Raw genomic sequence first — 24,319 nt, 5'->3', positions numbered from 1 at the left:
CTTGGAGGTTGGCAAGCCTACCATCAGTGCTTTGGCTACCTGGTCATTACCCCTTTCCCTTATGTTTGCTATTGGGTGGCAGAAGCAGCAAAAAACCCCCTCCTAAACAGTGCCATTCTAAGCAGATTTATACCCTCCCAAATACACTGGAATCCAATAGGCTTAGGAGGGTGTGCCTTGAAACTTTATATATTTCGGCCAGGGTATATGTGGAGGGGTGCTTGATGTATATCACTGGAAAAGAGAAGAAAAGCTGGCGAGGGAAAAGAGCGAAGCGGGCCAAAGGGTCTCAACTCCTATCAGGCCCGCTGAGCAACGGAGTAGGGAGGCAGGCCAGGCCTGCCTGTTGCTAAGGGCCTGAGCAGGGGCGGTGGCCTGTGGGGGAAATCCAAGGGTTGCCCATGGCAACAAGCAGAGGCCTGGGCAGGCATGGCTCCACCAGGGAGCCTTCGGAGGACTGCTTTGGACCCTTTAGCTGTCTCTCTGCGGCAGGAGGAGGGAGACCGTAACAGGCTAGCCAAGGTGCAAGAGGGGAAGGCAAATGCAGCCATTGTGGCCAGCTTCCTTCAGGTGGGAGGAGACCCGGCGAGGAGGGAACCATGGTGGTCCAAATTCCTAAAGCGGACACTGCATTAATATACCTATTTACTAGGACCAACCACAGTAACAAAAATGGGAAGAGGGAAAAGCCTGGGCGAGGGGAGTGGATGCCTGTGTAGGGCAGGGTTGCCAGCCTCCAGGTGGTGGTTGGAGATCTCCCAGAACTACATCTCCAGCTGGTAGAAATCAGTTCCCCTGGAGAAAATGGCTGCTTTGGAGGGTAGGCTGTATGATTTTATACCCTGCCCTCCCCTCCCAAACCCCACCATCTCCAGGCTCCACGCCACCCAAATCTCCAGGAATTTCCCAACCTGGAGTTGGTGACCCTAGAAAGGCTCCCGAGACAGTCTAAAAATGGGCAAGGACATAGGGTTGCCAGCTGCAGGTTGGGAAATTCCTGGAGATTTGGGGGATGGAGCTTGGAGAGGGTGGGGTTTGGGGAGGGGAGGGGAGGGACTTCAGAGATATAATGCCATACAGTCCACACTCTAACGCAGCCATTTTCTCCAGAGGACTGATCTCTGTGGTCTGGGGATCAGTTGTAATTCCAGGACATTTCCAGCCACTACCTGGAAGTTGGCAACCTTAGAAAGTGTATAAATTTTGGTCTTAGGTGAGAAAGTAAAATTTAGGGGTCTGGGTACAATCTGGGTGTGTGCGCAAAGAAAAGGTGTGGGATTAAAGGGTGATATTCCAAGGAATGAATATTGGGGTCTATAGCTTCACACAAAATCCTCATCTTACATGATCAGATGATAACAACAACAACATTCAATTTATATACCACCCTTCAGGACAACTTAATGCCCACTCACAGCGATTTGTCATTATCCTCACAACAAAACACCCTGTGAGATGGGTGGGATGGAAGAAAACTGAATAAACGAGAGAGTATTAGGCTGCATCCGCACCTGGCTGGGTATTATGCTATTGTGCTACAGCTTTCTGGCTATACAACATTGTTCTCCTTTCCTCTACCTCACAACAACCCTATGAGGTAGGTTAGGTTGAGAGAGAGAGTGTGATTGCTCAAAGCCACCCAGTCAGCTTCTATGCTACAATGAAAATTTGAACTCAGATCTTAGTCTAACCACTAAGAAACACTGTTTCTCAGCCTGCTTTGAGACCAAAACTTAAGGTGGAAGGGGGGTCATTAGTTATTAATGTATTTCAATTGAGTTGAGCTGTGTTCTGCTTTGAAGTAACAAACAATTGGCAGTATTCTCAGTTGTCTGCTCTAATTTCCAGTATGGTTGTAATGCTTGATAGCAAACCCTATGAATAGGAAATAATTACCTCAAGACAACTGCTCTAACTAGATTCAGAGAACTCTTCAGAGTAAACTGACTCCTGAGTAAGGAGGCTTTTAATACATACCAAATGTGGATGTGAAAGTTTTGAGAAAGCTGGCAGCATAGCAATTTAAAGCAAACACCATTCACTTGGGCTTCAAATGAGAATGAGAATGAATGCTGTGTAAAAGAATAAACTCTTTCTAATTAGGTTGTTTCAACTTTGTGATTCTCATTTAGACTCTTGAGTCTACAAAAAAAGAACGAAGGCTTTGTTCTGTTCATTTCCAGATTCATTTAAAAATTTTAAAAGGACATTCAGATGCTGTGACTTCCTGTCACTTCTGTTTTGATGATACAAAAATCATTTCAGGATCTTATGACAAGACAGTGAAACTCTGGGTAAGTTGTCACAAACCGGAAACAACAAGATCACATTGCTTTAAAATCTAAGGCATAATTATCAGCTTTAAACAAAGGTTGAGTGAATAATTTGTGAAGCTCCAAAAGAGATTTTTTTAAAAACGTGTCTAAAGCGTTTGAAACTATGGCACATGCTTAATTAAAATAGCAATTTTCCTGCTTCTTAATAATTAGATTGCAGATTTCATTTGCACAAGATCTGATGATGTGTTGTGTATATAATGTGATTACAAAGACAGGTGTGATAGAATGGGCTTTTAAATGAAAGGTTTACTAAGTGCAGCACCTAAGCTGTAAAGTGAAATCTATGAAGGAACTTTGGTAAATTAACCTAAGTCTGAAACGACCAACCTCTCACTTTTAAGATAACTACTGAAACTAAGCTTTAAGAAGATTATTGTGCCTGCTTGTGGAATATTCTGTTCTACAATTAAAACTTACCTCAGTTTCTCTTTCCTGCCTACCTATATACCTACCCTGCCTGTTTAATAAACCTACTGTTTCCTTTCTAACTTTACTCAGCCTCTAGTACTATTTCATTTAGAGAAGACTTGGGCTCTTGCTTCTCCCCTACCAAATATTTGGACTGGGATATAAGCCAAAAAAAAATATGTTTTAAAGTGTGTGAGATAAAAGGAATTTAAGATTATTCCCAGAAACACACCACCAGAGGCTGTCCAGCCATAGCAAGCAATCTTGACCATTTTGGAAGGAAAATCTACCTCATAGTGAGCAGGGGCTTACGTTATAATAGGTTTTTGGCAAATAATCTTAATGGCTATCTATGGAAAATAGACAAAATGGTATTATTGATGTTTCTGGACATAAGACTCTATAAAATAGCAGTGGATGGTAGAGAATAAAATATACCACTTATGATGTGTGCGGTTGCATTTTTCCTTAAGTATTCTGAATTGGTCTCTGTTGGACAGAGAACACCAAGTTAAATTGACCACAAGTCTAATCCATTTTGCAGTTCAAAGCCCCAAATTCTATACTCAGTTTATAAGAAGAACTGTTAGAAATATTCTAATGAAAAATTAGTGCTTCTACTAGTATTTTACAGACATTATTGTTTTCCTGACTTAAAGGGCAGCATTGTAATCAAGCCTCTCTATTTACTGAAGGATATCGATCGACTTGTCCCTGTTCAAACCTTTAAAGAAGAGCACACTGGACCCATTTCAGAATGCTGTCTGAGTCCAGATAACAAAAGGTGACCATTTCGTTGAGTATTAATAATGAAACAGAACCGATTGTGTGTTTAACTGAATTGCACTTAGAACATATGAGGAAAAATTATTATAAAATTTAGCAATCCCAAGCAAGTTTCCTTGGAAGTGAATCCAGTGTTATTCTCTGGGGTTTATTCTCAGGAAAATATTTTAAGGATTAAGGCCTAAGCAAATAAAATGTAATCCTGCCCAGGAAAGTTCCTGTTTCATTCATTGGACTTAGAACTTTACAAAAACGTCAGCCCTTTATTCCCCAATGGAAAATGATTTGTGCATGGTGTGTGGCAAGTTTTGCATAGTTCCCTGATGAACATGTGCTATGAAATTGAGATGTCTGAGGCTTGCTGAACACATGCTGATAGTGAGCATAGAGCAGATGAAGGTTGACACAAGTTGGAAGGCTGTCTTGGAGAGGCAAGCAAAGCTAGCTACAATGCAAAATGAGGGGGGAAATTCCAGAACTATGAAAAGACACACTTGTGGCAGGCAGGAAAGAAGTAGAAATCACCTGCAGATGTGCCCCAAAGTGAGAATTTTAGTAGGGTTATAGAGTCCCTCCAGCAGTTTACCTTAATGCAGTAGGTATGCATACAATTTAAGCAGGGCTTTTTTTCTGGGAAAAGAGGTGGTGGAACTCAGTGGGTTGCCCTCAGCGAAAATGGTCACATGGCTGGTGGCCCCGCCCCCTGATCTCCAGACAGGAGGGAGTTTAGATTGCCCTCTGTGCCAGTGGCGCGGAGGGCAATCTAAACTCCCCTCTGTCTGGAGATCAGGGGGCGGGGCCACCAGCCATTTGACCATTTTCAAGAGATGCCGGAACTCCGTTCCACTGCGTTCCAGCTGAAAAAGCCCTGAATTTAAGTATTGCAAGCATCTGAACAAAGGCCTCTCCAATCCTGATTTGGTGCTCCAACCAGAAACCAAAAGTGAAGAGAAGGAAGCAGACATGAACTGCAGGAATCAGTACCCGAGCAAAGAAATTCAGTGGCCAAGGTTTTCAGGTACTGGCGTTACTCTTGTTGCCTCATGGCTGGACTTAGGTGCATTCCCTGTAGTTTCTCCATCTTTTGTACAGACAAACAGTAGACTGAGGACAAAGCTGCACAGATGCAGAGTTGCTTGGAGAGATGAGGGGCATGGAATGAATCCAACTGATACCAGATGTCCTATGTGACAGTCCTGTGCTTTCCTTTCATCTCCACTCTTATTTGCCTTGCAGCTGAAAATCAGGTGTCGGTGGAGCTGCTGGCAACTTTTGGTAGAGAACATGGAAAGGGTTAAGTTTAGTTTCTACAAAACACTCTTTACACTGCTTTAATTCAAAAATATCAAAGCATATATGATAAAAACAGTTTTGCATTATGACATATTAATTGAAATAGAAGAGACATTAGTAACTTTATCTAGCTACAAATAAGATACGTGCAAAAATCAATAATAAAATTGCCGTTCTCGTTGTCAAAAGATCAGTGTTTGACATTTCTTGCTTTCTAATGTTTATTACTGTAATTAACTTTTAAATGTTTTATGAACAATGTGTATACAGTGATGTGGAAAATATTGTACTAGTTCATTTTTTTAAAAAAAGCCTAAATGATGATTTTGATGAGAGTTCATAGGCTCTCAGATATTCAGGAAGAAATGTTATTTTGGTCTAATGGCTGGTGTTGAAAGATAAACGGTTATGACTGTAGATATAAGCACCTCTTACACAGAAATTTACCAGGTTTTGTAAATGTTGTATTTTGTAAACACAGATTTATCAGGTTTTGTAAATGGTTTTGTTGTATAATATGTTTTTCTACCGCTTTGACAATGAAAAAAGGCTTTCCAAGCAACATCAACTGCTGCAAAATACACAGAAAAACTAGTCTCAATATTCATAACTGCATAAATACCTTAGGAAACAATACTGAGCAGATCTAATCAGAATCCAACCCAGGTTTATCCAGTTCCTAGAAAAGTGTTCTTATGATGGTTCTGTGAATGACTCCAAACCCGTTTAAAGTCAGGAAAATACTGAGCAATTAAGACCTCCCATGTATGCACTCTTAAATAGCAAGGCCCTGGATGCAGAACCTCGATCCTCATGTATTGTGGTGGAAAACCCACTTTCCCTCTTACGAAGAGTGTTGCCAACAACCTGGAGAAAAAAATGTCTCGTCCCTTTAACAGAGGTTTTCGTGTGTGAAAATGGGCAGTTGAAGTTTTTCATGGCATGGGTTGTGCTCATTGTGAAGACAGTTGAGTTGAGCAACACGGTGGGGCTCCCTGTCTGCTCATCATCAGAAAACTACATAGAATCTATTAAGCAAAATCAGTTACGGACTGAAGTTTGCAAGCAGTTCTACTGTTCTCACAGGGTGTCTGTAATCTGTGGTAGCCACAGGGCAGAGGGAAGGGTAACGGGCGCAGTTTTCCATCTTGTTCTGTGCCCATGCTGGGTGTGGCTAGCTATACCCGTTTCATAGCTGCCTGCCATGCACCTTGGAAAGACACAGACGCACAGGGAGAACACAGGTCAAAGTTCACAAAAGTGCAGCCATGCCGTTCAGAGACTTAAGAGCATTTAAGTCTCATGAAGAGAGGTGGGTGATTTCTGGCACTGCGGGCCCTAGGAAAGAAGGGAACATGAAGTATATGTATAAAAATTAATTTTGCTATCTTGTGCTTTGTTTTTAGGTTGATAACTGCATCATATGACAAAACACTGAAGGCATGGGATATGGAAACCGGAAAAGTGCTTGTACGCACTGATTTTTCAACAAGTTTGTTTGCTCAACTACAAACTAAGATTTAATTTCACTTTAGGGCAGAACTAAAAGTTTGCCTTAGAAATCATGTCTCTGGTACCCCATGGGGGCAGGGTAATCCCTGGAGGGAAAGAGGCTTGGTTACAGGGTCCAAGCATGGGCCAGCTTCACCATGTGAACATACGAAACTGCCTTATACCAAGTGGGTCTATTTGTCTAGCAGTAGCTCTCCCGCATCTCAGTCAGAGAAAGGACTTCCATGCTGTTTTCTACCTAAAATTCTTTAAATGGAGATGCCCAGGATTGAATTTGAGCATGTGCTGTACCCAGGGCTTTTTTTCAGTGGGGACGCAGTGGAACGGAGTTCCAGAACAAAAATGGTCACATGGCTGCTGGCCCCGCCCCCTGATCTCCAGACAGAGGGGAGTTTAGGGCAATCTAAACTCCCCTCTGTCCGGCGATCAAGGGGCGAGGCCACCAGCCATGTGACCATTTTCTCTGAGGGCAACCTACTGAGTTCCACCACCTCTTTTCCCAGAAAAAAAGCCCTGGTTGTACCCACTGAGTTCCAGGGGCCCAAGCTTGAGTAGTAAGACAGACCATTGTTGTGATACAGTGCAGTTAATTTTAAAAATGCCTTTTCCTTCTTTTGTGATTCACGCCATTGTATGCATGGGTGGAATTGTGCAGGAGGAGGGGCATATTACAAGTTTGTACAGTAATCAGTGTTTGGGCTCTGCTCGGGTGGTGATTGACATCGGAAAGTGGTATGGAAAGATTAAACTCTTTTCCCACCCCATCATTTCTCTTGCTTCAAATCAGTGGCTCCCAAAGGAGCTCTTCTATGCTCTGAAGACCTTTTTACATTACTAAAGTGTTTTGTCTCTGCTGTTTTAAAAAAAATGCAGTAAACAATAGTAATTATAAAAGATAGTAATGAGTTCAATCGGATGTGTTTATATTTGATGTCAATTCCAACCAGAATTAATCTTGGGCAAGTTAGTTAAGGACTTGAACAGAAAGGGGGAGGGGGAATAATTTGCATCTTGTTTAATACCATAGAACTTTCCTAGAGATAAATAATTGAATATTTAAAGAGGAGCATAAAGTACATCCACAAAAATTTGTACACAATAAAGTGCACTCAGGATTTCGTGCATAGGAAGGAGAGAGGTAGATAGGGAAAGGAGCCAGTCTGAGAGACTACATACATAAGAGCAGCACAAAGAGAAGGAATGATGTGAATGGATCATGCCCTTAATATTTAAAAAGTCACAGACATTGTAATTTTGCACACTCTCTTCAGACAGAGGCGTTTAGAACTTCCATTTTGCAGTTTTAATTGGTCTTCCTCTGTATCTGTATAAAAGCAAAATTATTGTTTAAAATAGATTTGCCATCCATATGGCTAATGGCTACCTGACAAGTCTTTTGTTCATAGAACTAAGGAGGTAAAGAACGAAATGGCTGTAAGGCTGGGTCCGGTTTTGAAAGACTTCAGACTGGCTGACTGCCTCCTGAGCCACAACATTTGTGAACTGGAAAAGCGTTTAGATTATAGGTGGGCGTCACCCAGAGCAATGACTAGAGAGACTCAGGGTTCTTTAAGCCTTTCAGAGAGAATTGAATGAAAAATATCCAGGAAGTTTCCCTCCCCAAACCCCATTTTCTCCAGGTTTCTCCAGGTTTCACCCCCCCAGATCTCCAGGAATGTCTCAACTTGGAGCTGGCAACCCTATCAGATGCAGAATCTGCTTGTACTTTCTTTTACCTTGTGAAGAGAAAAGAAGACGAGGGACCATTTTGATTTGAAAAACAGCACATGGGGAAAGGGGTTATGCACACCCCTCCCCTCTTGCCATTGACCCAGTCAAATTTATAGCTACTTACCAACACCTGCATTTCAGATAAAACAAAAAGCCTCTTAAGACTCATCTATTTTGGTCCTTAATGGATCTAGAACAAAATTATTTAGTTAATAAGTTTTCATGTCATGTACATGTTTAAAACCTTCAACCCAGCTAAAACTAGTCATGACTAAGACAGCAATCCTAAATGGGTCTACTCAGAATCCTACTCGGGTCTATTAGCTGGGGCTTACTCCCAGGGAAGTGTTGTCGGGATTGCAGTGCAAGTCCCATTGAAATGAGCTAACTCAAGTCTAATTCAAGTCCCATAGCCTTCAGACAGTCTTATCTTTGGGATTAGACCTGGGCTGATCGTTACCCCTAAAGCATGTTTTCAACAGCTGTTGTGGTCTCTCCAGTGGTCTCTTGAGCAGGATGGCCTTCTAACGTCATGTGATGTTTCTCATGATGGCAAGCACGTTGTCTGTGGTTCAGATATGGAAAATGCGCTATGCCTGGTTGATGTGGCGAATGCTAAACACGTGGTGTACGTCAGAGGTAATGTGGGTTAATATGCTTTTCTTTATGCTTGGGGAGAGAGTCTCAGACACATCTGCTTCTTGCTGTTATTTTGGAGCGATTTTGTGCCGGACTGCTATGCTGTGCCCTTGTCTGTTTGCATAAGGATGTATATATGCAGGGCTTTTTTTCAGCAGGAACGCGGTGGAACGGAGTTCCAGAACCTCTTGAAAATGGTCACATGGCTGGTGGCCCCGCCCCCTGATCTCCAGACAGAGGGGAGTTGAGATTGCCCTCCATGGGCAATCTAAGCTCCCCTCTCTCTGGAGATCAGGGGGCGGGGCCACCAGCCATGTGACATTTTCTCCTGAGGGCAACCCACTGAGATCCACCACCTCTTTTCCCAGGAAAAAAGCCCTGGATATATGCATATTGCAATTATCACAGTTGATAATGTTCATCCAATCTGCTTTCAAGAAAGGCCTGAACTGTGCTCAGTCTTTTTATGAAAGGAGCTAAAAAATAACTTCATGTTCCCTTTCCTATAGAGAGATGGGACAGCACGGCAAAAACTGTGTCTAGCTGTCTGGGAGCAAAAAGATAGCAGGTAATGGTCTTTATGACAGGAGAAAATAACTCCAGGACTAAGGCTATATAAAGTGGTAATACTGAGAACTTGTGATAACAAGTTCCACAACATGGTATTCAGGATATGACCTTGGACCAATCATTGTCACTCAGCTTTACCTACCGTACAGGGTTGCTGAGAGAGAAACTGGAGTGAATATTGTATACTCCTTTGAGAAAGGGTGGGATAAAAGTGTGTAAAATAAATAAATGTTCTACAACCTCTTCATGTGAAACTACCCAAACTAGAACGCAGGTTGTGAAACCTTTCTTGACTCATTATTATTTTATTGCTGTCACAGAGAGGACAGTTCAAGAGGGAGAGAACCCCTGCCTTGAAAGTATTAAGTAGAAGCTCTTAGATCATTAGAACTTCATGTTCTCTTTGCCGTTTGCTATCACCAAGTTCCTTAATGACACTTCAGTACAGGAATCTACCACTGCCTCCTGGGGGCTCCTCTCGCACCTGGCCAGCAATAAAAGCTCCTTGGAAGCTCATCAGTTATGCAAGTTTAATTTGTATCTTCTAAAAATTATTTCAGTGGATAATTTTCATTAGTCTAGTGGTCCATGACTGTGTTCTTTTGACTTAATTGCCAACTGTTCTCCTTCAGCTCTCTCATACAGACCGGGGCACAAGATGGATCTCTTGCAAGCAGATGCCTTGTTCATCCACTTGGAAGGATCGGACCGGTGTACATGCTGTTTACTTCCAAATTGTTTGATCTTGCTATCACTTTCTCCTTTTTTGCTTAATTATAGAATGCAATCTACTGCAGAGCACATCTGAAAGCCTCGCAGTGCAATTCTAAAGAGAATTACACTCCTTTAAGCCCACTGACTTCAATGGATTTAGAAATGTATAACTCTGTTTAGGATTGTGCCATCAATGACTCTTGATATATGACTCACCTTGATACTTCACAGATGTGTGGTTATAAATGGCAAAAATCTAGTAGTAGGTGGGTAGGTAAACAGACTCTGAACAATAGAAGGCAGTAACTCTTTCAGCGTTTTACCACTACTGAATTGCCCTGTTTCTCTTTTGTTTTGACATTTCAGCTTTTCTAGTTTTTATTTGTTGTTGCTTTTTCCTTTTTCTTTATCAAATCTGTTTTCTTTGGACTTGGGAAGATTACACTAGTTCTATTTCACTTGTATATGCAACATTAAGAGCAAGAAGTAAGGTCTGAGTTCCTGTCCTGCGTTTCTGAACTGCAGCAAATTGAATTTTTTTTTCAATATGCAATTGATGAAAAGGAAATTGAAACCAAGATGTAGGTAGCTGTCAAAAACTGCCGGTAGTTTTGTCCGTGTCTAATGAAATGTCCCTAACTCAAAGAGCTGGCAGACTTAACATCTTCAAAGGTGCAAGCTTACGAGGTCTTTGTTTGTTTTAGAGCATCACAAGAGCACAGTGACAAGATGTCGCTTTGATCCTCACAACCAGAGAATAGCTACGGTATCATCTGACATGTCTTTAAAATTTTGGGATATCCTAGCCCAGTCCACCACAATCACCATTGACAAGTAAGAAGCAACGAAGCAGCTAATGATGTGGCTATTGTTAAGCTCTTTCTTGTCACATAAAACCCTGTGTATGCAGGAGAAAGCGAATTTATTCAATCCAGCCTTAGAGTCATCCCAAAGAAAAAACCCTGGAGTGCAACCCAGTGGAAGGAAAACGTTTTTATGTCCCATAGACTACAGAGAGAGAGTTGTGAGGATAGTTCTAGAGGTGCTTATAGATAGGTAAAAGTAGTTCCCTGTGCAAGCACCAAGGGACGTCACATCACGACGTTTTCTTGGCAGACTTTTTGTTACGGGGTGGTTTGCCATTGCCTTCCCCACACTTTACCCCTAGGAAACTGGGTACTCATTTTACCGACCTCGGAAGGATGGAAGGCTGAGTCAACCTTGAGCCGGCTACCTGAACCCGGCTTCCACCAGGATCAAACTCAGGTCATGAGCAGAGCTTGGACTGCAGTACTGCAGCTTACCACTCTGCACCACGGGGCTCCTCTACAGGTGCTTATAAAGACATTGAAACAGAATGGGCAAGGGCTGAAGTGTTTCCTTTTTGATTCATGCAGATGTTCAAACACTAGTGCAGTTAAAGCTGCCCTTAAAATAGATGGAAAATTTGTTTAGCTATCACACTTCAGATATGGAACATTTGAATAATCCTATTTTTAATATATATCATAATCTCTAGAGTTTTCTTGTCTGCAGAGTGCTTGTAATAGACCAAGCCAAAGACAATAGGCCTGCCACATTCAGACATTAGGAAAGAACTTCCCTAAACGCCACTGCTGTTCTCAGCACTGGATTTGATTGCACTATTGATTACCTTTAGCTTTTATGTTTGCTTAGTACGAGTTTTAAAATAGCTATATGGTTTCAGGTAAGAAAGAGACAGTTCCGTCTTACAGAACTCACACAATGCTCTTCCTTTATTGTATTCTGAGGCTTGGTTTCCAAATGAAGAGCATTTTGTGAGTGCAGTCCTTGGTCTGCAGCAACATTTATATTATACCACACAATACAAGAGATAAAGCATCGGGAGCATTTCTATATTGGTTTCTGAATGATTGCACAATTGACCTCTGAGGAAGGCCTTTGGGCCAAAATGCATATGGGCTAATAATATGCGTTTTTGTGTTGGTCATTGAACTGTAATAATAACAACAACATTCGATTTATATACCGCCCTTCAGGTCAACTTAATGCCCACTAAGAGTGATTTACAAAGTATGTTACTAATCAAAAAGAGTCCAGTAGCACCTTTAAGACTAACCAATTTTATTGTAGCATAAGCTTTCGAGAATCACAGTTCTCTGAGGGCAATCTAAGCTCCCCTTTGTCTGAAGATCAGGGGGTGGGGCCACCAGCCATGTGACCATTTTCAAGAGGTTCCGGGAACTCCGTTCCACTGCGTTCCTGCTGGAAAAAAGCCCTGACTTGGGGGGGAAACCATTTCTGAGTGTTTGCCACAGAAGTAATACATGCCCTGCACTGATTGGCTGAGGGCTTTTAATGTCATCTTGCTCCCCAGTGGAAGTTTTTCAACTCTTGAAAAATATAAAAAATACCTAACCAACATTAGACCGGATAAACTTGCAAATGACACTTTAACAAAAAAAGGAGGGGCAGACAGCCTATGTGAAAATATAGGGAGGCGGATACAAAAACAGACGAAAATTTTGCATTTCGTTTGCTGATAAATTTCATCTATCCAAAGGATAGCAATGTTGGTAGGGAAGACGGACTGGCGCTGCAGGAGAAAAGGAATGTGCTGGGTGCTTTTTTTTTAAAAGGTACCTATGTAAGTTGTGTAAAAATCTGTGCCTAATGCGCTTTGCAATGGCCTCTGCTGCTCCTATTCCCACTCTACAGGTATGCAACCATGGATTTCCAACAGCTGCCACACTGGCTGAGACAAGGGTGAAGTAGGCAGCTGACTACCAGGGAATAATAATGTCAGTGGCAACAAGAATTCCCTGGCAGGACAGTAACTGGCTGTTTGATATCCTCTACAGCCCCAGTACCCGGGTCAAATCTCTCGTGTTCGATTGACCGGTAAACTCAATAAACATTTCAGGATCCTGTTGCAGTGATTTTTTTTTTACATCTCTTTCAGGGCACACAGCAATGCAATTTCAGATTGCTGTTTCTCCTTGGATGGTCATTATTTGTGCACAGCAGGCTGGGATGAAACCTTAAAGTTATGGGATGTCAGAACAGGGGAGTTTCGTTCTCATGGACCTATTATTTTGGAACAAGGTCATGTAGGTATAATTGGCTGCTGCATTTTCAGTAAAGATGGTGAGTTATACAAAACAACTTTTTGGAACGTATTTGCACAAGCATGCAAGATATTTGTTCTAAATTAGTCACAAGGATTGCATTCAAGCCACCGCTAATTCCGTTCTCACTTTCGAAGCAAAATGATTTTCCATCTGATTAAATGGTTGCTTGTATAATTGAAGTAAACTGAACTTGATAGCTTGCATTGCTCTTTCATCAGCCTTCTAAAACACTCCTTAATTGACATACTCATTAAGATTTACTTTAAGCGGACATAACTGAGCTGAGAAATAAAATACCAAGCTATATAATATGTGAACTCTTGCGGCTTTTTCTGCTGCATGCATTCATTCCATTCTAATTAGCCAAAGGATCATAAATAGAGGTGGGCACGGTCCATCAATTTTCATGGACCATGGAACACGAACTTTTCACAGACCAGCCCGGTTCGCGGATTGTTTCGTTGGTCCATCATTTCCAGCAGCCCTGGTTCTGCCCCCTTCACACTCAGAGAACCCAAACTCACAGAGAATCTTCAGCAGCCTGTCTTCTAGCCACCCTCCAAGTTTGGCCAATATTGCATTTCGCATGTCCGAGTTACCGACCCCCAAAGCAGTCACCCCCAGGAAACTTCCAGTAGACACTACAAGTCGCAAATGCCAATCGACTTGCATTGGCTAGCAGCACCAAAAAGTTGCAATGAGGCAAAATCAAACAGAAGAGTGGGAGAAGAGCCCCCTCACCACACAGACACCTTTCCAGCCATTGCCTAGGGAATTAATTTTTGCTCCTTGCTCGCATAGAGAATGGGAGCTCTCTGTTTGGCAGGCAGAGCTGCCAATCAAGCTTTTGAGGTCTGCAAAAGGTCTGCCGACGTCCCCTCCATTGCCTGGGGACTTGATAGATCGGCACCAGGATGTCTGGACTTATGGACCATGAACCAATGGACCAGCCCAAATGGACCCAAATCCGCGTGTTCGCAAACCATGAACCAGGCCAGATCATGTCAAAATTAGGTCCGTTTTCCGGACCGGACCCACCTCTAATCAGAAACATTATTAATTCAGACTTGATTTAATGCTGGGTAGACTTGTCACCATCCCAAAGCAACAGGAGGGGATTTGCCCTTTAACTTGTTGGGAATATTCCTAGTGGGCTACAGCTTTAGAAGGCTGTTGGTGGCCAGAAGCAAGCCAAGGCAAGCCTCAAAAGCACTGGCAATGCTACAGGGACTTGTTGCCTTTGACCCAGCCAATTGTGGCAAAAGTGTCGTCTTTCTTCCCATGCTGTTCAGTTTGGACTCAGCCAGCAGCTGCATAGGAAGAAGCGTACAAGTGAACTTATGTCTATAATTTTTACTGCTTGGCTGGGTCCAAGCCAAGAGGCTACATGGCTTGTCCCTTGGCCATTTTATTGTCCAACCGGCCCTGCTCAGCAAGATCATTAGCTGGTGAACGGGATGAATTATTGTTTCCTTTGTCATCTGTATTGATTGTTCTTGCACTCCAATGTCATGTATTGCCTAATAAGTAATTATTGGCTACATCATAACATTTTGAGTGAGTGGAATACTTTACAGCATCCTGCAAAAATACACTGAAAAACAAGTCTTTGGGATGGCCACTGTGTGAGATAGGATGCTGGAATAGGTAGACCACCACTGGTCTGATCCAGCAGGACTCTGCTTATATTCTGATGGGTTACAAGGCTGTTGGACTGGTGTGACATTGCAATTGACGTACCCACTCGAAACATAATCTATTTCAACTCACAGGAGTAATATGCTAGTTTTGTAAGTCCAAAGAGGAAACATGCAAATCCTGCCCCAGTCGTCTGAAGTGGTGCATTCCCAGCAAAGGTGTGTCACATAATCCTGAATGTGTAGACCATCTATAAACTCATACTTCACTTTTGAACCCATTAAAACCTTTCAGAGAGTAGTTTCTGATAATGTGTTGTATTGCAATAATGCTTTTAATGCTGTATTTAAGCTGTGTTAATGGCCAGGTCTTTCCTGCCCAAATGCACCTCTGCACAGTAAGAATGCAAAGCAGTGGTTATGACATTCTAATTTTATATTTCAGCATCACTTCTGGTATCAGGTGGTTTTGATAAAACAGTGGTTGTCTGGGATTCAACACAAGCCTATAAGAAGATAAGTTTAAAGGTACTGCACAAGCTTTCATTGAGCCAAAGAGAAAATTAATTTTGGTTCCGTAGAGTTAAACAACTATGGGGAATGGCAGGAGCAGCCCCCCAGTTGGTGATAAACATGTAACGAGTTCTTTCCACAAAACAATTAAATGGCCATGTAGGAATCTTTCTTTGTTACTGTTCATCACATTGCTTCAATAAAGTGTCACATAGCTTTTACATGAGCTGTTTATAATACATTGATGTGTGTGTGCATTTGTGTATGTGGCCATTTCCACGGGTCCTTAAAGGGATAGCCCACTCACCGAATGCTGGCACCTTTTCCCCTTGACTCCAGACATCTCTGTTTTCAAAACAGTTGCAGGCTGTTTGGCTTCCGTTTTTTGGTGCCTTTTCTGGGGCTGCAGAAAAGTGCCTTCCTAGAAAAGGTGCCGAAAAAACAGAAGCCAAACAGCCTGCAACCGTTTTGAAAACAGAGACGTCTGGCATCAAGGGAAAAAGCCGCCAACATTCAGCGAGTGGGCCATCCCTTTAAGGACGTGTGGAAAGGGCCTGTATTTTAAATGGACAAAAGCTGTCTTTTTCCTTTTATGGTTCATAAAAACATTCATCAGTGCCCACAACAATGCAGATAGTGCACATCAGAATATTTTCTGGATAATCTGCCATTGCGCTACTCCCAGTAACCTCCGCCTACCAAATCACTGAACAAGGCCTGAGGAAAGAAACAGAAAATGAATTACAGTTGCTAAATAAATCAAGATGGTTTGTGATCACCTGTTGTGGTTGTCTAATAACCAAAACATAACCATAACACAAAGATTATATAGTGCTGTTTATAGTTAATTACTGATAAGCACTTTTTATAAATGTTCATACACAAAGATTGAAGCCTGTGTTTTACAGTCGAGAACACAACCAGGTCACTGGCTATAAGAAGAATATCTATTCTAGAAAGAACATAAAACTTCCTTTTTTCATAACCATTGTGAAATCTATAACTATCTAAAGTGCTATGAAATTGCCAGTTTTATTTATTTTTGTAAAAAAAGTTATTAGTTTCTGAAAAAAGCAAAGTGTTTTTATAAAAAACTGAGATATAAACTAACGTACATTTTTCTTCAGAATTCATAAAAGATAACATCTTCAGAGGAAAAAAAAATTGAAATTGGAAAGTATTTCATTTCATCTTAGGAACTGATTTAACACCTAAGCTAAAATTCATAAGGGAATTCTGCTTTTATCCTAACGCTGAAAAATTGTTTGTCTGTAGGGTCATGAACACTGGGTGACAGATGTTGCAATCAGTAGCAACAAGAAGCTGATTGTTACTTCATCAAAGGTATCAGTTAATAAGCAGTTATAGAAAAAAACACTTTAAGATTTTTGGTATGACTCTGGAAATCAGTTTCTGAGAGTGCCATCCCAAGCAGAAGTCATTTTCACATGTCTTTCCCTCACAGAAAATCTCACAAAACTTACGGAACAATGGCGTCTTCATGGCATGATTTCCCATCACAACTCCATTTCGTGATGCGATTTATGGCATCGTGCCACAAAATGGAGTCATGATGGAAAATCGTGCCATGAAGATGTCGTCTTTCCGTAAGTTTTGTGCGATTTTCTGTGAGGGTGAAGGACGTGTAGAAATGGCCAGAGTTACACCCTTCCAAGTCCACTGGCATCACTGGACTTTTTGTTGTTGTTGTTCTTCTTCTTATTATTATTATTCCATCTTTTCACTGAGATCCAAGGCTGATTACAGACTGCAAGTGAATACAACATAATCACTAGGTAAGACATTCACAGAGCAAAAGTAGAATATGATCAACAGTTGGGAGTAGGACATTCAATGAAAACAGATACAACCAGGGCTTTTTTTCAGCGGGGATGCGGGGGAACGGAGTTCCCGAACCTCTTGAAAATGGCCACATGGCTGGTGGCCCTGCCCCCTGATCTCCAGACAGAGGGGAGTTTAGATTGCTCTCGGCGCCGCTGAGGCGCCGAGGGCAATCTAAACTCCCCTCTGTCTGGAGATCAGGGGGCAGGGCCACCAGCCATGTGGCCATTTTCTCCAAGGGCAACCCACTGAGTTCCACCACCTCTTTTCCAAGAAAAAAAAGCCCTGGATACAACATTTTGTTTTGAAGATCTGTGGAAACATTTCTTACATTGGACACTCCCCCCCCCGCCCCCAGCAGGAATGCGTTCAGAAACTGTACTTGCTAGCAAGAGCTGAATTATTGGCAGGGAGGGGCCATAATTCAACTAATTTATTGAAATATTCCTAATGTTTTAGGATTCTACTTTGAGGTTATGGGACATTGAAAATGCTCATGACATCCCTGTGGTAATACAAGCCATGAAAGCAAGAGGCTCCAAGTTAGCCAAGGTCAGTATGTTCATGAAAGAGAACTAGTCTTGTTTCGGTAAATATACACATGTCCTTTTAACTGGATTCCAGGATCCTGTGAGCAAAACTGGTGATGGTCACATTGAATCTGCTCATATCCAAATCGGCAGAGCTCCATTTGCACCAGGACACAACCAGAAACCTGTTTTAAATATCGGGTCTGAAGCCTGGAACATGGGAAGAAGCAATAAACGAGGATGCCTTTTGAGTATACCAAAGCTACACTTTCCACACTATAAAGTAACTTTATCCTTTCTCCACACAGTCATCTAAGATGTAGCAAAACTTTATAGTCCTTCCTTAGCACATTTCCTTGTAGCAAGAAAAATCTGCTGCCATTTTGCTCGAACATCCCTCTGCCAAGGGTATTTTTTATTTCTACAAGAAGATATGCTAAAGCTCATCGACTCTTGTTGCACTGCGATCCTGGGTGTGTGTGAACAGACCACAGAAGTGCACACTGAGAAATGTTTTTTGTTTTTGGTCTTAAGATCTTTTCAAGGGATTATAATAAGCAAGGTGGGAATTAGCTATAGTCAGGGCTTTTTTTCAGCTGGAACGCGGTGGAACGGAGTTCCAGACCCTCTTGAAAATGGTCACATGGCTGGTGGCCCTGCCCCCTGATCTCCAGACAGAGGGGAGTTTAGATTGCCCTCCACGCCGCTCTGGAGATCAGGGGGCGGGGCCACCAGCCATGTGACATTTTCTCCTGAGGGCAACCCACTGAGTTCCACCACCTCTTTTCCCAGAAAAAAAGCCCTGGCTATAGTTATAGGTACTGAAAAGCCAAGTTTTCTTTCATGCTAGTATTTCTGTTGGGGGAAAAAACAAGAGAAGATCTAGCACATCTTCCCACGTTACCCTGACCACTAAATCCACTCTCCAAAATATGGTCAGCCACAAAGACTGTCCATGTATGGTGGTATAAAGTGCCATCAAGATGCAACTCATTTATGGTGACCCTGTAGGGTTTTCAAGGCAAAAGACATTCAGAGATGTTTTGCCATTGTCTGCCTCTGCATAACAACCCTGGACTTCCTTGGTTGTCTCCTATCCAAGAACTAATCAGGGCCAACCTTACTTAGCTTCTGAGATCTCATGAGACTGGGCTTACCTGGGCTATTAGGATACTAGCAAATAAATGGTGCCTGGTGTGTTAACAGCATTTTATGTGTGCTGATAACCTGATAGATTTCTCTCAATAGGCTTTGTTCTGTTCCTCAAAGATACTTTGCAAGGTATCTCAAACTTATTGTGCACTGTATAAATATAACTGTAATGACAAAATAATGTACTGCTAAACCCCCCTCCCTCCTAGTAATAGTTCAGGAGAATTTTCTTTGTAGAACAGTTTTCTGTGAACACCCATTGCTGCTTGCTAGCTGTTGCTTAGTACTTCAACATTATTTATTTAGGAAATGTATATGCTCCCTCTCCAGAGACCTGATCCAGGTGGCTTACAGCTAAGATCATAATACAAAACCATTAATACACATACATTAAAAACAAAACCATTGGACACACAACCATAAAAAAACAGGCCAACACCATTAAAACAAGCCAAGGCATCACAACAGCACAAAATAAAGGCTTTCCAAAATTGATCTATTTAGTTTGCTTTTAGTGTTGAAAATGCCTATTACATTTGAATCATTGATATATACGTTTTTTGAAATTAGTGTGAAGAATGTGAGAAGCCCTTCTTGATCTTCCAGGAAAAGGAAGACAAAGTGGAAACCAGATGTGTTTTCTGTCGACTGAAAACTCACAAGAATCTTTTACCAGTGCCTCCTTCCCTGCCTCCTGATCTCTAAATGAATCAGTGTTAAAATGCTTGCATTATCTGGCAGCTTTTAAACACAATTCTAGGGCTTATTTGCTTGCATACGTAGAACTCAGATTTTTTTAGTTCGGTTTCTTCACTTGAAATTCCAAGGGGCATTGATAAAGGCAAACACTTTCCTTCTCAACTGCACAGCAGCGTTTTTCAAGTTACTTAATGCTGGTATCCGTATAGAACTGGGTTGTCTGTTATGTCCTATAAATGGGGAAACCGTTAAGTTAAAATGACTTTTACCAAATTCTGTCACACAACTAAGTACCGTGTGATTTTCTCTCAAGTGCAATTGAAAAAAATCACCATTGCAATGGGAGAAGAAAGAAAGTGATGTGGATCTATATTAATTCAGTATGCGATACGTGAACCACTTCTAACAGTGTTAGCACAGCACAGGCTGCAAGTTACAGAAAGATGTTCAAATTCTACTGTATTGGCATACGTGCGCACGAGACAGACAGAACAGTCAGACATGAAGGACTTTTCTTTTTCAGTACAAACAGGAAACTCCGCATTTAATGGGTTTGCAGTTCACAGCATTGAATGTTGGGGCACATAGTAATTTGTTGCCAAACACTTCTCTTGTAAATGACTTTCAAGACCTCAGCTATAACAATAAATGTTGGTGGCAGGGAAATTTTTCACAATGCAAAAAAGTTAAGAATTTAATATTTTGAGTACCAGCACAACTCTGCCTCTTTTGGAAATGTTATGATTGCTTAATGGAAAATGAACGCTTAAAAAACAGGCGATTGTTGCTCAGAAATTCAATGTTCTTAACATGTTTTATGAGGAACTTGCAGTAGGAAAAAAACAGTCTGGTATGTACGTAGCAGCTTTAAAAGTACTTTAATAATGGAATAAATCATAATTTGTTACTGGTATTTGAGAACTAAGTTGTGTAAATAACTTGGGGAACTCTTTCTAATTTAAAAACAAACTTGGTATTTTTTTCCGCTGTAATGCACAGTATTTCAATAAAATTTTCTTTTAGTGAATTGTTTTGCAGTAACAGGATTTTATAAGGCACTGTATGTGATTCTTGTGTTCTTTGTGTCCTTTAGTTTTAGAATATTTATAACCTACTTTTCTGCTATCTCAGGCCCAGGGCTTTTTTTCAGCAGGAACACGGTGGAACAGAGTTCCGGCACTGCTTGAAAATGGTCACATGGCCGGTGGCCCCACCCCTGATCTCCAGACAGAGGTGAGTTTAGATTGCCCTCCGGCAATCTAAACTCCCCTCTTGTCTGGAGATCAGGGGGCAGGGCCAGTGGCCACGTGACCATTTTCTCCGAGGGCAACCCACTGAGTTCCACCACCTCTTTTCCCAGAGAAAAAGCCCTGCTCAGGCCCCTAAGGCAGCTAACAAAACTTTTTAAACAATTGAATCTTTACAAACAATTCAATTCTAATTAAGCAGAAGCAGAAAATAAAATGCAGCTAGCATTACAGCAGGTATCGCTGCTATATCAAACTAGCTCAAAGGCCTTCCCACACCAGAACAACAACAAAAAATTCTTCAGCTTGCTCAGGAATGCCTGTAGAAAAAACACTTCTCTCAACTTAGTTTTGTCAACCTCCAGGTAGGGCATGGAATGCTCCCAAAATTACACCTGATCTCCAGACTACAGAGGTCAGTTCGTCTGGAGAAAGTGGCAGCTTTGGAGGGCGTGGCACCACATCCATGCCGAATCCCCAGCCCTCCCCAAACTCCACCTTCACCAGGCACCACCTGCACAACTCCTGGAGCTGGCAACCATATGTCATCTCCAGTGGAAAGGTAAATGGTCACTTTCACAATATGAAGTAGAGTTGCCAGCTCCAAGTTGGGAAATTCCTGGAGATCTAGGGGGTGAAACCTGGAGAAACCAGGAGAAAGAAGGGTTTGGGGAGGGAAAGGACCTTGGCATGGCATAATTCCATAGAGTCCACCCCCCAAAGTAGCCATTTTCTCCAGGTGAACTGATCTCTGTGGCCTGGAGACCAGTTGTAATTCCGGGGGATCTCTAGCTACTACCTGGAGGCTGGTAACCCTAATATGAAGCCACCTCAAAAAACTCTCTATGTTGGACCATGTCTTCAGAGACCATAAGGGCAAGGCTTGGCAGACGCAAACGGAGAAGGCACAAGCCCTGTTAAAACGACAGCCTTGCAAAGCGTACCTGACTATTTACAGCTATAGAGGCAAGATGTCACCTTGGAACTCAATGAGATGGGCCAGTCATCATCTAACGGCCCGTCTACATGAGAACATACCAGTGAATGACTTAATTTCAGCCGAGCCTCTTAATAACACACACCAGGCACAATAATACACACCAGTCACGTCTTACCTTCGCTAGCCCTAGAACTCCCAGCTTGTTGCTACACCGGAAAGAATGTCTATATTCCAAAGGGATCTTCCCCACGAGGGTTTTAAACAATTCGATCATAAATTCCAAGCCAGCAAAAAGACGCCTCTCTGATCGCACCCGATCGTCCCACTTCGGCATTCACGGCACAAGGGACCCAGGGTGGGAGGGCTCGGGATCCTGACTTCCTCTCACAAGTGAATATGGCCCTGGAGCATTCCTTTCTTGAGAACTCAATTGAGGAGGAACTACTTAATTCCTTCTCGGCTTCATGTCCATCGAACAACTAGCGATCACCAGTGGAAAGGAGTTCCAAAGTTTGAAGGAAGTGTTGAGAAAGCCTTCCTATGAATCCCAACCAATTCCATCTCTGATAAGTTTGGTTATCCCAGGCACCGTTCATCAGTCGGGCAGGGTGATGTGAGAGGAGCAGGTCCTTCAGGTTATTTTGCAGAGTATTTAAAACATGCACAATTCGTTCCAGATTAGTTTCATCTAGAACGATCGCCTCTTCTCAGTTTAGAAAGCAGAACTACACTTTCCCAGAACACCGTGAGACCAGTGGGACAGCTGTATTTATCTGCCACTCTGCTGACGGCCTAGCAGTTGGGCTTTTAAAGGACTATTCGGTGGCATTCCAAATGAAGAAGTGAGCGCCACTAGAGCTGGTGTGTTCATTTCGAGCTGCACTAAAGTGCAGTGGATTGGCGCTGTCCAATCCTCACAACATAGCTTCATTAGTATGAGCCTTAGGAGACAGAGAGTTGGCATTCGTGTGTGTAGCGTGCACGTGGAACCAACAGGCCAACCGACCGACAGACCAATCAATTTTATTGCTATCATGTACAATCAGTGGTAGCTGGATAATCTCAGTCGCAGACATGGCTATTAAGAGAATTTCTCGAAATCACTTTTTACCCAGTTTCTCTCTGAAACCCAACAATCTTTTTCCTCTTTTTTAGGAATTTGGAGTCTGTTTCTAATCAATTCCTTTTCGGTCAAAGAGAAATTTGAAGAGAGGAGGGGCTGGAAGGGAGGTTCTGCAAAATTTCACTCTGTAGATGCTCAGAGGCAGGCAGTGACCTTCCAAGCCTTCCTACCTTCTTCCTAGAGCGCCACCCTGGGGTGTGTAACATAAAAGAACTGCAAGGGCTGCAGTTACAAAAGGGCACCTTGATTTCTCTTCAAAGAGAAATCCTGCTCTTGTAAGAGAAAAAAAAATAACTGTATCTAAAAAAAGTGAATTTTGGAAAAAGTAATTGCCCACCCCATAACCACTCTTTTGCAGACCCGGAACTGTGTCGCCTCTTAAAACTGCTTAGGGGCTGGCCGCATTGCAAAAGCAATTAATGCATTTTTGCACATTAGCGGGTGACGTTTTTAAAGCAAGAGTTGAGGACAGCCTGTTCCATAAAAGGAGGCCAAGGATGCTCAATGCAACGCAGCGAGCCTATCTAAAGTGAGCAGCTGCCGTGAGTTTCTCCAGGGTTTCCGCCTTCGGGGCGCTGACTCGTCTCCACCGTGTCTCTTCCCACTTTCTCCCCCCACTTCCACCTCCTATCTTGCCTTTAACCGGCGGCACGATGGAAAAGAATGGGAAAAATTAAAAAAAAAAAACCTTGCAGTTAGAGGCTTTCTAAGATACAGGAAAGCCGCTCATGCTAGCGGCTGGCGCCGTGGCTTAGTTGGTTAAAGCGCCTGTCTAGTAAACAGGAGATCCTGGGTTCGAATCCCAGCGGTGCCTTCGGGAAGTTGCGTCTGTTTTGCGTCCACAAAATGGGCGTTATTTTTATGCCCACCCTCTCCACTGCTGCTCAAGCAGCAATTGCTTTTCGCTCGCAGGGATTCTCTCAAAGGTGTGTCTAGGGACACGTCCGACGGTGCAATCCTAGCCAGAGTTATTCCAGTCTAAGCCCACTGATACCAGCGGGTTTAGACTGGGGTACCTGTGCATGGGATTGCATTGCAAGCGACCGGCCTGAGCTGTTTAGTGCAGCCCCCAACAAAATCGTGTCCCGGGGTTCGAACCTGCCAGAGGATCCCTTGCAGTTTACCAGCCTTTGTTGTCATATACACGTGTTATATATATATATAACATATATAAAGAAAGTATATGACTGAAAGTGGGTCTTTTATCTTTGTTTTTTTAATGCATTTTATGCCAGCTCATATAATAAATCATCTTCAGTACTAAAAATATATTTCTTCAGTATTATAAATGGCAAAAAAATGAAGATAAGCATGCACATTTTTAAAAATTGTGCTGTATGAAGAAATTCAACCTCAACTTGTCCTGGGCAACATTCTTATTTCCTGGATGTTTCATTGCTGTTATTCAGAATGCCAAAGAGGATGTTTAGAAAAAGTTCATTTGCACGTTACTGTCAAAGTATTTTGGAAAGGCATGGTGTCTGGCACACCGTTTTGCTAACGTTAAAATATGCCTCTTTTTACTTCTTAG

At 42.3% G+C, this 24,319-nt stretch overlaps 1 protein-coding gene and 1 non-coding gene across 2 annotated transcripts; both read left to right on the top strand.

Moving 5' to 3' along the window:
* The first annotated feature begins 429 nt into the window (after nucleotides 1–429).
* WDR88 (WD repeat domain 88) lies at nucleotides 430–19,484 on the top strand. The gene is made up of 11 exons (XM_055000264.1): nucleotides 430–570; nucleotides 2,184–2,294; nucleotides 4,770–4,780; nucleotides 6,233–6,296; nucleotides 8,570–8,708; nucleotides 10,697–10,826; nucleotides 12,937–13,121; nucleotides 15,188–15,270; nucleotides 16,531–16,599; nucleotides 17,557–17,649; nucleotides 19,350–19,484. The coding sequence occupies exons 1-11, from the start codon at nucleotides 430–432 to the stop codon at nucleotides 19,482–19,484; spliced, it is 1,161 nt and encodes a 386-aa protein (XP_054856239.1).
* Nucleotides 19,485–23,528: 4,044 nt separating this feature from the next.
* TRNAT-AGU (transfer RNA threonine (anticodon AGU)) lies at nucleotides 23,529–23,602 on the top strand. Its single transcript has one exon. It is a non-coding gene; the product is annotated as a tRNA-Thr (tRNA).
* The last annotated feature ends 717 nt before the right edge of the window (nucleotides 23,603–24,319 follow it).

Source organism: Eublepharis macularius, chromosome 16 (assembly GCF_028583425.1).
Source record: "Eublepharis macularius isolate TG4126 chromosome 16, MPM_Emac_v1.0, whole genome shotgun sequence".
NCBI lineage: Eukaryota > Metazoa > Chordata > Lepidosauria > Squamata > Eublepharidae > Eublepharis > Eublepharis macularius.
The sequence above is the reverse complement of the archived record's forward strand: the minus strand, read 5'-3'. Positions and strand labels throughout refer to the sequence as shown.